We start from the raw sequence: 13,368 nt of genomic DNA, 5'->3' as shown, positions 1-13,368 counted from the left end.
GGAAAGAGGTTGCTTTGGCATGATTTGTTCTTGATAGATCCATGCTGGTTATTACTTGTGACCCTATGATCCTCTTGGTGCTTACACACCGATTGTTTAATAATTAGTTCCAGTATCTTTCCAGATATCAAAATGAGGCTGATAGGTCTATAATTCCCTGGGTCCTCTTTGTTCACTTTTTAAAGGTATGTACTTTGCTTGCCCTTCTCCAGTCCTCTGGACCCTCACCTGCCCTTCATGAATTCTCAAAGATAATTGCTAGTGGTTCTGAGACTGCTTCAGTTGTTTCCTTAAGAACCTGAGAGTGAATTTCATCAAGCCCCGCTGTTGTGAATACATCTAATTTCTCTAAAAAGCTCCATCTACATGTAAAGTATTTGGTCAGAGATATTCTTTGGTTAGGTCCAATACTAATAATCTGGCTAAAATGAACTGACTTTCAAGCTTCCGGCTCTACTTACTTGAATGATAGCAGCGTCAATGTTTGCTTGCAGGGAAACAAATCCTGAAGTCCACTGTTGACTAACAGCACAAGTGATGTCGTCATAAAATATGGAGCCAGAGCAGCTGCCTAGAGGAAAGATTTTTTTAAAAAGCAAATAGTATTGTGTGTGGGGGCGGGGAGGGGGGGTACATGACACAGAGGATTAGGGAAGTGGAGCCTATCACCTGTAGGTCCCCCAATTAGACTGTAGTCTGTGGCTGAAATCCTGACCCTGCTGAAGTTAATGGCAAAAATTCCTATCGACTTTGGTGGGTTTCACTGGAGGCCAATAGTGCCTGAGAGTCATTTCCATATCACGGGCGTTCAGTGGTCATTACACAATGATTTCGGGCAGTTTTAGTGCAATAGCTAGTGCGGTAGGTACACACTACCAAAGCACCCGTACAATGGGCAGAAAAGCACTAACAACTTGAAAATATATGGTTCAGTTAGGAGGGCCAGAGTCACCCATTTGAAAATGACCAGGACATGAAGTTAGCACTGTACTCTTCCAATACCCAGGACAGGCAGGTCCCAGGCCATATCTACACTCCGGGCACTACAGCCCATGAAAAATCCACACTGCTAAGCACCATAGTTATGCTGACCTAACCTTTGACATAGACGCAGCTAGGTCAATGGAAGAATGCTCTTGTCAACCTACCTACCTTTGGCTGGGGAGGTGGAGTGACTGAAAAAAACCTTCCCTTTCTGTAGGCTGCATCTACACTACAGGGTTACTGCAGCATAAGCTAAGACACCGTAGCTATATGCTGCTGTAGGGCCCAGAGAGTAGACATTGGCTTACATTCAGTGCATTTTCTGGGAATGTTTGTTTTGGAGATGGCTGCTGCAGAAATTTGGAAGCCTGGCTTCTTCTGGGCATAAGAAATTAACCAGGTGCATCTCTTTTCCTGAAAAGCTTTATTCCAGACAGATTGTATTTAGTGGCTTGAAAGACGAAGGGAGGAAGCCATAGCATATCTTTAGGGTGGGGATGAATGGGATGGAACAAAAGTAGAATACTACCCAGATCTAAGTGGTAAAGAGGAAAAAAAAATCAGTTAGAAGGTCAGAAGTTGTAGTGTTGTTCTGTGAGGATAGAACTGCAAGGTCTTTGAACTGATTGTTACAAGGAAGGCCACTGGAGCGGATAAGAAAAACAAGGCTCACAATGGCAAGGCATATCCCTTTAAATAGAGTCTGCCTGTTTGCCCCACAGATTCTACCTGTTTCCACAGAGCCAGTAGACTTTGAAAACGCTTTCCCCAAGGAACAAGGCTTTGGATGGTCACAAAGTCTGAGGCCATGTTTTCAGAGGAGCTCAACACACAGCAGTCACTCTGGGAAACAATGGATGCTGAGCACTCTGGAAATTCTGGGCACTGGCGCCCATAGGCTCCCAAAGCACTGGGTGCTAGCTCATCAAAGGGGTCAGGAAAGATCACAGCATTCAGGGATGTGAGAGATCCTGTTGACTTCCAGAATGGCAGGGTTGGGGGGTTTGCTCCCTGCCAGAGGAAGAGAGGCTGTAAATGCTGGTGGATAAAGGTGCACCTGCCTCCTTCACAAAATGCCTCGTCACTAATGTTCATTAGAGTGCAGGCTGCCAGGGCTGAACGGAGGGCGGGGAGGAAAGCAGGAGATATGGGAGAGAGGAAAAGCCCTCTGCCAGACCAAAGTCTAAGGCAATCCCGTTGTCCCATGAGAATTCCACAGGACTTAACCAGTGGTGCAAGTAGAAATCATTTCTTGCTGGTATGCTGCACTCATGGGAAGGGACACAAGGGGGGGGACATGTGACCTCTCCATGTGATCCCCCAGGTGACTTGTGCCCAGTCCGGGGCCCCCGTGCTGTCCCTGTCCCTTCCCCATGATCCACATCCATCCCACCTTACCGGTGGCGGGGCTCTGTCCTCCTCCTGCTGCACCAGAGACTTCTGCTGTACAGACCCCAGGCAGGAGGACTCAGGAGACGCAGCTGTGTGGAAGGGCGGGGGCAGGACCATACCACCATGCTTGCACCACTGGGGCTTACGGAACTCTGGGTTTGTGAGGCAGTTCCTGGCCGAAAATTTTCCAGGGGAATGTTTTTCAGCCAGAAAATGTCAATTTGTCAACGTCAACATTGTGGGGGAAAATGTGTCATTTTCTGATGAAATTTCATTCAGGAAGAAAGTGCTTCAATAAGGTCCTTATTGGTGTTTTATTTTGAAACAACTTCTTGTTTCTAAATATGTTATTTATTTTATATTATGCCAATTACAATACTTATTTACCAAACCCAGAAGCAAACCTGTTACTAGTTAGAACATCAATTACCAAATGAGCAAACCAATTACCAGTTAGAAGGCCAATTTTCAATTATAACACCAATTATTTTCTTTTCAATTATAAATTTAAAAAAATTAAACTCTAATTCTGAAATAAAATAAAAAAATAAAATATTTTTAAAAGTTTAAACAGAAACAAAACATTTCAAATGAGCCAAAACAATCCCCCTGCCCAAATTCGGTTTTCTGAGAAATTTTGAAATTTCAGCTTTTCATTCCAATGGAGAAATTTTTTTTGTTTTTTAAATATCAGAATTTTCCATGGAACAGAATTCTGAGTCCCAAACAGATCTATTCCTGAGTATACTGAGTGGAATATGAAAAGTGGAAGTATACTTTGACCAAGTTATCTACTTCTGTGAATGCCTAGAGTCACCCAACAATCCATTCCAAGTAGACAGATATCCCATATACAAGAATCAATATTAGAAAATAGTTGTTTGAACACTAATTTTATACCTACATACATTTTAATCTCACTTTGACCGTTATAATTTGTGATTAAATTGAAAGATTAAAATTATTAAAATTCACAATTATTTGTGTTAAACGGGAAAAATCACCTGAATGATGATCCATATTGTCCCTTTGCAAATGGAATTCAGAATGCCAATGGGAAGCTAACTCATAAGAGAAAGCGTCATTAAATTTAACTTCTATAAATTCATAGAATGCCAGAGTAGTGTTTTCCAGCTCTGTTTGTTCTCCAGTGTTCTCTCCAACAATATGTACATCTGTGAAATATAAGAAAAATAAATGTGCATGTTTACAACTATTGTCTACCAAAACATCAGATGACTGTCACTTTTATGACAAGCAAAATAAACCATCAAAACTAGGGAAGAACAGAGTCACTTTGTCTAATGTTAAGTGGACTTCAAAATCGTGAGTCAGGAACTTTAACTTGAATGTTAAGACAGCATTTCATTCAAGAGAGGAGTGAAAAACAAATATGTAGCAACGGCTAAAAAACAGAAGCAGAGAGAGCCAGAAGAAAAAAAAAAACATAATGAAAAATGAATGTAGAGATCCCAAGGCCAATGGAGTAAGTTAAAGCAGCCCCAAGGCTGCTCTTAATAAACCAAACACCAGGCCAACCGCAGTGCAGACTGGCCATCAGAACTGGAGAGCCATAACTGGCACCTTAGCGTCGCCCACATCCTCTCTTCTGCACTGAGTGGCATATGGCCATAAGAGAGACTCTGCCCCAGGACATTCATTCACATCACACACGTGGACTGGCACTAGCCTCCTCTGGCATTAGAGATTAATATCTAACAAATATTCAGTACAAGCAAAATACACCTTTTAATAAAAAGTCTCCTGAAATACAGGAAATGTAAACAACAACAGTGTAATAAAGTTAGGAGAGAACGCACTCTTCAAAAAGGAATCAGAAGCCACATGCTGCATTATTTGCCTGGTAGTATGCGTCACTGGTGTATACTGAATTCCATAACTGCGAGAATTAAACTTATCTGCACGCCCAAAGTCAGCTGAAGGTGTTGCCGGGTATCGCCTATACCAACCACCAATTATATCCAGATACAGTATGAGGGGAATCAGCAGTGAGAGGACCAATTCCTAAGGAGAAAAAAAATTGAAGCAAATTAGAAGTTGGTAGCACATCTGCAAATCACCTGACCAGCAACCATACTGCCCTGTAGAAGGAGCTTATCCCATTGTAGGGTTTTGGTATACACTTTGGGAGAGCAGCTCCTAACTGAATGACCTTACATACTTGCATATTTGTTATGCAAACTCCGCCCCTTGGCTGTGCTGTGAAGCATGCAGTCAAAGCTCAAGGGCCTTCATCCTGTCAAGAAGTGAGAGCATTTAGAATGGCAATTTCTGACTTTGCTTAAGAACTTTTGGAACAATTGATGAGTAAGCGTTGACCCATACAGTTATACCTGATACCCTCCCAGCCACAACCTCAGTTAGCCAATTTAATGATGCCAAGGATGTAACTTTTTATAATACTATGCCATTTTTTTCTGTTCAGCTTCTGTTGAGTAGAAATGACATACAGATCCAATCCTACACAGAGGGATGGGAGTAGGGTGAGCAGAGGGCAAGTGTGAAAAATCGGGACAGAGGGTGGGGAGGTAATAGGTGCCTATATAAGAAAAAGCCCCCCAAACTGGGACTGTCCATATAAAATGGGACATCTGGTCACCCTAGACGGGATGTCAAAGGTTTGGGGCCCCATCTCTGCCAGAGAGTCCATTTTGGGTTTTCTCAGTCTTGCACACTTTCTTGAGCATTAAATTCACAGACGTTTTTCTTTTTAAGCAGAGAACAGCCTGGTAATGAGACAAGCCAAATGGTCAATGAAATGCAAAGAGCACTGAGAGTATCAATAGCAACTGAAGAGTGAGAGCTGGACTCTGCCTTCATGGCACTGGACCATGTCACAGGTCGTGCAGAGCTTCAGATCCAGATCGTCAAAGGTATTTAGGCACCTGACTCCCACTGAAACCAGTGTTTGAGGGGAGCACAAAGCTTCCTAGAAGTTCCTGGTGTGCAGCTGTAGCTTCACCATTGCACTACACATAAGGATACTTTCCCCTCATTGCTTGCTACAGATGGGAAGGTGGGGCTTTGTTCTGCCTCTGACCTGTCCTCTTTGGCTGGTGCAGTCTGGCTCTGTGACTGCTGCCTGTTGTACAAGTTCTCCGGTGAAGCCCAGCCCCAACCTCAGAACAAACCCCAGCTCTTCTGACTTGCCTGTAAACTCTGCTTTTTCTTCCTCCATTTCACCAGTATATGCTTTAATAGCAGAGCCCCGGTTTGTTGACACACACTGATCTCTCGCTGACATCTAGGAAGCATTTCTGGAATGGGGTGAGAGAGATTGAGAGGTTTTTTTTCTATTAGTGCAACTGAATGGAGCACTTTGTGTGGTGTGTGGGAGGGGGCAGGTCATCTGTGATGGGTCTTTTGGAGCATCTGGATTTCATTTCATGTGTCTGTCATCCATATGTCTCATAAAGGGAAACTCATATCCCCTTTACTCCTGGTGGCAGGCATTAGCTCATCTTATTTTCAGCTGTAATGCCAAACACTTATACGAAACAAGACTATTTAGTGGATTGTCCTTTTTTTTTAAATGTATGTGAGGGAGAGTCGGTGCATTGATCTGCTATTTGCTGTTAAGGACTTGAGAGAGATTACTGGGAATGTGCCCATAAGTTATAATTAACATGGAGTAAAATTCATGATAAGATGATAAAGGGAAAACACACCCTCCATCTCTTTACATGAGTTAAATGCTTTAGAATTACCACCACCTTCCTTTAGGACAAATGCCCAGAGCAGATGGAAAATGTACACATTGGGCTGAAAGCCTACTATGATGTGGCTGTAAGTTCCAATAAACCTTTGCATCATATAAGTGACTAGGACCCAGATCCTCAAAGGTATTTAGGTTCCTAACTTCCGTTCATTTCCAATGGAGCCTAAATACCTTTCAAGATCTGGGTCTAGGGAACCCCCTAAACTCGTTTATCCAGGACAAAGGACATAGAAATGAATAACTTTAATACACACAAAACAGTGAGGATAGCTCTGTAAACATCTTTATTTGGGGTACCTATCTGCTCCGATGACCATCTAGTGATGTCAAAGAAATCAAAAGGCAGCTAAAGTGAACCTAGCTAAGTTGTGTCTTGTGAATTTTCAGACTAGCTACGACTTATAAACAACTTAGTTTGTTTATATTATGTATCTCTCTCTCTCTAGCCTTAATAAAAACTTGCTTCAATTAGGCCAGTTGTGGCCTTGGAATGTTGTTCTGGAGAATTCCAGCATAGACTGTCCTGGAAAGAGGAAACCCTCCTTAGAAAACAGGGTATCTGAAAACTCACTCATCTTGGGTTCTTGGTGAAAAAGGAACATACTAAAGGAGACCTCTCACAGAAGAGGCTGTGGTTTTGGTGGACAGGAGGGAGGTACTTATCAACCACAGATATGCAGTGGGTTCGAAAGCCCCAGAGTTCGAAAGTTTATCTGCAGAATTTTACCTCCCAACCTGGGTGGAAATGCGGGGGGTAAATGTAAGGGGCACCTTACACTTCCACTGAATTCAGCATACCTCAGGAGGTACACTCCGCACTAGAGCTGGTTGGAAATTTGCACTGCCCACCCTCAAAAAAAGTTTCAAGTTTGCAGTGAAAAATCAACATCAGCAACATTTCAGCTGAAAACTGAACATTTCCATTTGGAAATGCTATCGCAGTGCCTCAAGGGAGTTGCCATTTAGGTGCCTCATGGCCTCCTTCTCCTCTGTGGGCCAGGCTCCTTAAGGCTACATCTTCACAAAGCACCATAGGCCCCCCTTGTGGAGAGCTGTGATGGTGCTTTGTGGGAGTTCCTGGCCCTGGTGCATCCTGGGAGATGTTAGTCCAGTTGGGGAACCCACTCCATAGAGGAAAACGGGGACATGGGGCACTCAAACTTCAGCTCCCAGAAGGCATCACAGTGGCATATCCAAATTAAAAATTTTGGGTATTTGAGAGTTTAGCACAAAGTTGACCTTTTTCGCAGACAGCCGTTTGTGAAGTTTTTGTGGAAAAATTGTTTAGCCGAAAGTCTGATTTTCCAACAAACAACAGTGTTGCTCAGCCTCACTCAGCACTTTGCAGCACATACAGCTGATCGGGGAAACCCAGCTTCAAGAATCAAAACTGACTCCTGAGAGGAGCCATCTGCGAATGTCAGGCTACCAGCAGAACTTCAGACTAGACTTGGACGGGTTAACAATTGTCGTGTCCCACAAAACTTTTCAGAATTTTAATTTTTTTCCTGTTTTGACTCAGGAAGAAACCAAAACCTTTCAAAGATTTTCATGAAAAAAGAGAGACCACCCACCTCCACATAGCCAATCGATTGGTGATTAGGGCAGTCCACAGGGAGGTCGAGACCCAGGTTCAAGTACCTACTTGGCCATTCTCTGACATCCCAGGTGACTGTCCTGACCACCAAGACAGTGGCTATTCTGGAGTGGGTCTCTCTCAAGCTTTCCTGTTGAAGCTATTTTACTTTGTATAACTATTCATCAGGGCTCAAATTGGAACCTGGGTCTCCCATGGCCCATGTGAATCCCTAACCACCAGGCTATTGGCTGGTCTGGTGTGCAACTCTCTCTGGTTTTGCCCAGAAATTCCATCCTGGACCCGAGGAACCTTTCCCAACAAAAGTTTTAAAGTCAACACTGGTACACCTCTATGAAAAGTTCCAGTTTCAACAAATTGGCATTTTCTGATGAAAAACCGTTTGGTCAAAAATTTCCCAACCAGCTGTACATCAAACAAGACGTGCCTGAGCAAAATCATTTGCAGTGTCAGTAAGCACTAAAGACTGTATAGAGGGAAGAGCACTAATAGAATGATAGGAGCTCAGACAGCATAGAATCAGACAGGCAGAAATAAACTCACCTTCACAAAAGCCTTCGGAGAAAGGAAGCTGGGACACTTGGAAAAGTCTGCGAAGATAGTGAAACACTCTCCTTGTTTCCCTGCACAGTGGTTTTGATGCCAGCTGGATGAACTAGTTATTCAGAATAGTCACTGAAAGGGAACAGCGTCCTTTTAACTGTCATGCTGCCAAAATGCTCTGTTCATGTGACCATTTCCCCGTATTTCTCAATTGTTTTCTCCCTCCCCTTCCCTTACTACCAGTTCTCCTAGCTAGCAGTACTGCGGCTATACTCATGATACTGCAAACAAGCTTAGCAAGGGAGAGCACTCCCAGGAAAGTTACAGTCTAAAATTTCTTAGAACTTTGCCTCTGCACCTTTCAGCTTAAACGAAAGATGGACAAAGGTCAAAGCCCAAAAATCTGGTCTGAGAAAGCAACAAGTAAATATGAGCTTGATCCTGTGAGATGCTGAGCACTTCTTTGGGAATGCTAAGTGACCTCAGCTCCAGCTGAATTCAGTGCTGTTTGACAGAACTCAGAAGCTTGCAGGATTGGGCCCTATGCAAATAGAAAACCTTGTTGTGGGGGAGGGGAATATTGAGGGTTGAATTCATCCCAGGGCCAGAGCTGAGTTCAGTAAAGAAACTAGAGGGAGGGGGGGGGGAGGGAAGAGTGTGAAGAGGTGCCTTTATGCCACCTTTGCTCCTGCTCCAAACTGAGGACTTCTGGGGGCTGTACCTGTCCCTGGCATAGGTTAGAGCAGTCTGGAAAATTGTCCTAGCTTGCACTTAGTTGGCAACTGCCACAATAAGTTATTGTGGCCTCCAGGAATATCTTGGGCTATAGGAATGCCCCAGCCATGCCCCCTCCCTCCTCCAATGTGCCCCTGCCAGGGATGTCCCCCTTTTTCAGAGGCTATCCCTGCCCACTCTGATCCTTATTATATCTTCTGTGGTACTGTGTGCAGAGAGAAAGCACAATTACTGTGGTTCGCAGGAGAGTTGAACTCAACCAATTACCTATGTCTGTTCCTGTCTCCCCTGAGGTCAGTTAGTCCCCAAGGTACACATCCGCGACTGGACCAGCTAATGGTCTCTGTGGCTCAGGTCAGGTTGTACTAATATGCACTTCTACCCAGCAAACTAATTCAACAGTTTTCCCCCATGTCTATTCAGAGTCACAGCTGTTTCCTTTAAGGAGAAGCAGAGCTGGCTCTGTAGGACTTTTTGCAGCTATTATTCCATGAAGTTAGCCATTTTTCATTGTTTCTACAAGTTATTCAATTTTTCAGCTGCTCAAGCCGCCATAGAGACAAAAATCCATTTTAACACTCCCGTTAGCATAGCAGAGCCAACACAGCTAGGTGCAAGTGAGATGGGTTCTATTCTTCCTCAGACAGCAAAAACGGGTTTGGTGATTTAAGTCACGATCCTACCACACTATCTGCACAGCACTCCTGAAAGAGGAACCCACTGAAATAAATGAGGATGTGGTTGGATTAACTGCCCAGGGGTGTTGCATGCAAGTATAACCAAGGGAAAAATAAGACAACAGTGGGGTTTGCAGTGGCATCATTGATGACAGAACGTGGCCTGTGGAATCTTTGTCATAGAATCATAGAAGATTAGGGTTGGAAGAGACCTCAGGAGGTCATCTAGTCCAATCCCCTGTTCAAAGCAGGACCAACACCAACTAAATCATCCCAGCCAGGGCTTAGTAGCCTGACCCAAAGTTGGGTATATATAATTGTAACTTAAGGATTAACAGGTTCATGTCCCAAGATCAGGCCCAGTAAGATTATTGTAAAATATAATTTGGGAACCCCAATGTGCACAGATGCAACACTCACAGCGTAGGAACTCTCTCTATATATATTTACAAATATATAATTTATTAATAATTTAGCAAAGATTATACACACACTTAAATTTAACAAGGCAGATAGAGATAAATACAGAAAGTACATTTGGACATCCATACTTACACCTGTATCTTTCTTAACCTACTTAACCATTATCTTACATACTTAACCATTATCTTTCTCATCACCGTCATCGTCCTCATCTTCCCCAGTGGCCATCATTCTGGCCCCTCCCAAGGTCTACATCTCTACAACCTATCTGCTGCCTGTGGGATGTTACTTTTATAGTAGGTTACACTGACGCTGCCATGTCCAATGCATATTCAATAGAGGTCTTTATTTGTATTTCCTTCCCTTAAGCTGTCCGTTTTCTATAGGTTAGGATATGTATGACGTTACCCTATTAGCATACATGTCAATTTTCTGTCATGGCTCCTTTGCGGTCAGGGGTTCTGTCTGAAACCTTCCGAATGCTGGTGTCAGCTATGTTCTGTGGGTGGCTGAAGTCAGTATCCGGGACAAAATTTCCCCTCTTGCATGCTACTTTTAGTTCCCTATAATTTATGAGTTGCTTAAGTTTATTTATACCAAAGATTGTAGGCCTCAAGCCTCATACTATCGACTGAAGCCAAATCTTACAGGATAAAAGCCTGTAGGTTCCTTGCATTATTACTAAATATAGTAAAGCAGAACAACAAAGCAATGAATAGAATACAGGTAAGCTGGCTCACTGGGCTAAAGCTTTGTCAAGCCAGTCCTTAAAAACCTCCATGGATGGAGATTCCACCACCTCCCAAGGTAACGCATTCTAGTGCTTTACCACCCTCCCAGTGAAATAGTGTTTCCTAATATCCAACCTAGACCTCCCCCACTGCAACTTGAGACCATTGTTCCTTGTTCTGTCATCTGCTACCACTGAGAACAGTCTAGATCCATCCTCTTTGGAACCCCCCTTCAGGTAGTTGAAGGCTGCTATCAAATCCCCCCTCACTCTTCTCTTCTACAGATTAAATAACCCCAGTTCCCACAGTTTCTCCTTGTAAGTCATGTGCCCCAGCCCCCTAATCATTTTTGTTCTCTTCTGCTGGACTCTCTCCAATTTGTCCACATCCCTTCTGTAGTGGGGGACCAAAACTGGACGCAGTACTCCAGGTGTGGCCTCACCGGTGCTGAATAGAGGGGAATAATCACTTTGCTTGATCTGCTGGCAATGCTCCTACTAAAACAGCCCAATATGCCTTTGGCCTTCTTGGCAACAAGGGCAAACTGCTGACTCATCTCCAGCTTCTCGTCCACTGTCATCCCCAGGTCCTTTTCTGCAGATTAGCTAGAAAGAGCACAGCTTGAATTTCACAGCACAGGTTGAGTCTTCAGGCCTGGCAACTAGGGATGTATCCCACACAGGCCTCGAAGTGGTTAATGTGGGCCTGAGAGGCCAAATAGCATACCTGGCAACACCTGAGAGAGAGAGAGAGAAAGCCAAGCTTAATTGAATGAAGCCCAGCTGAGGTGGGGCTGGTGGTGGTGATTATGGGGAGACAGCCGCTACACCACATCTGACCACGAGGAGGCGCTACTGCATTGAGCAAACTCCTTTACAGGGGTATCAGAGGAACAGCCGTGTTAGTCTGTATTCGCAAAAAGAAAAGGAGTACTTGTGCCACAAGTACTCCTTTTCTTTTTACAGGGGTAAAATGCCTTGTTTACTTCCAAACTGAGAAGTGTGTTTTTGGAAAGTATTGCGACAGGATACATTTGGAAACTTATAATGTACCTCTGGTTTCAACAAAATCGGACTTTAATTGGCAGAGTACAGAAATAAAATGTAGCTAAACATAAATACATTTTGGGTAAATATGTCTAAACGTTTTGCTTGATGGACAGGAAGCAGAGAACATTGAAATATTGGGGGCAGGTTCTCTGTCGTGCTAGTGTCCACTGAGCCACGCAAAGTGTGCTTGTTGGGGGTGCCATCAGGCAGCAGGTTGTGATTCCCCAATTCTCTTCCCCCAGCTTCAGCCTGAGTGCATGTTAGAACAGCCTGGGGGCTGTTCTAACTCTCACCATCTAGCAATGGTCCCCAAGGGGCTTTATTTAGTCAAGCAGAGCTCTAGCCACTCTTCCTTCACAGAGCCTCCTATGCCAGCTTTGCACCTATTAGCAGGAACATTGGGGCCAAATTGCATTGCTTTTGCACCACAAGGCAGGTGCAAAGGGAATGAAGTTGGCCAGAGACTCAGGCCCGTTGCCTTTAATATGGCAGAATAAAAATCTTTTGTCTGACCCTAACAATACTGTAGCTCAGCCCAATACATCCAGTGATCTTAAACACAAAAAATAAGCTTACAAGAAGTGGAAGATTGGACAAATGACCAGGGAGGAGTATAAAAATATTGCTCAGGCATGCAGGAGTGAAATCAGGAAGGCCAAATCACACTTGGAGTTGCAATTAGCAAGAGATGTTAAGAGTAATAAGAAGGGTTTCTTTGGGTATGTTAGCAACAAGAAGAAAGTCAAGGAAAGTATGGGCCTCTTACCGAATGAGGGAGGCAACCTAGTGACAGAGGATGTGGAAATAGTTAATGTACTCAATGCTTTTTTTGCCCCTGTCTTCACAAACAAGGTCAGCTCCCAGACTACTGCAATGGGCAGCACAGCATGGGGAGGAGGTGACCAGCCCTCTGTGGAGAAAGAAGTGGTTCGGGACTATTTAGAAAAGCTGGATGAGCACAAGTCCATGGGGCCGGATGTGCTGCATCCGAGAGAGTTAAAGGAGTTGGCAGATGTGATTGCAGAGCCATTGGCCATTATCTTTGAAAACTCATGGCGATCGGGGGAAGTCCCGGACGACTGGAAAAAGGCTAATGTAATGCCCATCTTTAAAAAAGGGAAGAAGGAGGATCCTGGCAACTACAGGCCCTTCAGCCTCACCTCAGTCCCTGGAAAAATCATGGAGCAGGTCCTCAAGGAATCAATTCTGGAGCACTTAGAGGAGAGGAAAGTGATCGGGAACAGTTAGCATGGATTCACCAAGGGCAAGTCATGCCTGAATAATCTAATTGCCTTCTATGACTAGATAACTGGCTCTGTGGATGAGGGGGAAGCAGTGGGCGTGTTATTCCTTGACTTTAGCAAAGCTTTTGACACGGTCCCCCACAGTATTCTTGTCAGCAAGTTAAAGAAGTATGAGCTGGATGAATGGACTATAAGGTGGATAAAAAGCTGGCTAGATTGTCAGGCTCAACGGGTAGTGATCAATGGCTTCATGT

At 44.0% G+C, this 13,368-nt stretch overlaps 1 protein-coding gene across 2 annotated transcripts in view; it reads right to left on the bottom strand.

The window, feature by feature from the left end:
• The window catches only part of LOC125621322 (ATP-binding cassette sub-family A member 10), a 60,920-nt gene extending 49,918 nt beyond the window's left edge, over nucleotides 1-11,002 (bottom strand). Inside the window, exons 1-6 of one of the 2 annotated variants that reach the window (XM_048818097.2) lie at nucleotides 10,265-11,002; nucleotides 8,256-8,387; nucleotides 5,548-5,654; nucleotides 4,197-4,401; nucleotides 3,381-3,551; nucleotides 462-571 (exon numbers count right to left, since the gene is read on the bottom strand). In XM_048818097.2, the coding sequence (XP_048674054.2) occupies nucleotides 462-571; nucleotides 3,381-3,551; nucleotides 4,197-4,401; nucleotides 5,548-5,652 (591 nt within the window). In that variant the 5' untranslated portion in view covers nucleotides 5,653-5,654; nucleotides 8,256-8,387; nucleotides 10,265-11,002. The remainder of the gene's footprint in view (nucleotides 1-461; nucleotides 572-3,380; nucleotides 3,552-4,196; nucleotides 4,402-5,547; nucleotides 5,655-8,255; nucleotides 8,388-10,264) is intronic. The other variant, XM_048818098.2, reaches the window with a different exon arrangement.
• Nucleotides 11,003-13,368: the final 2,366 nt, after the last annotated feature.

The sequence above is a fragment of the Caretta caretta genome, chromosome 14, assembly GCF_965140235.1.
Source record: "Caretta caretta isolate rCarCar2 chromosome 14, rCarCar1.hap1, whole genome shotgun sequence".
Lineage (NCBI taxonomy): Eukaryota > Metazoa > Chordata > Testudines > Cheloniidae > Caretta > Caretta caretta.
This window is presented reverse-complemented; position numbering and strand designations above follow the sequence as displayed.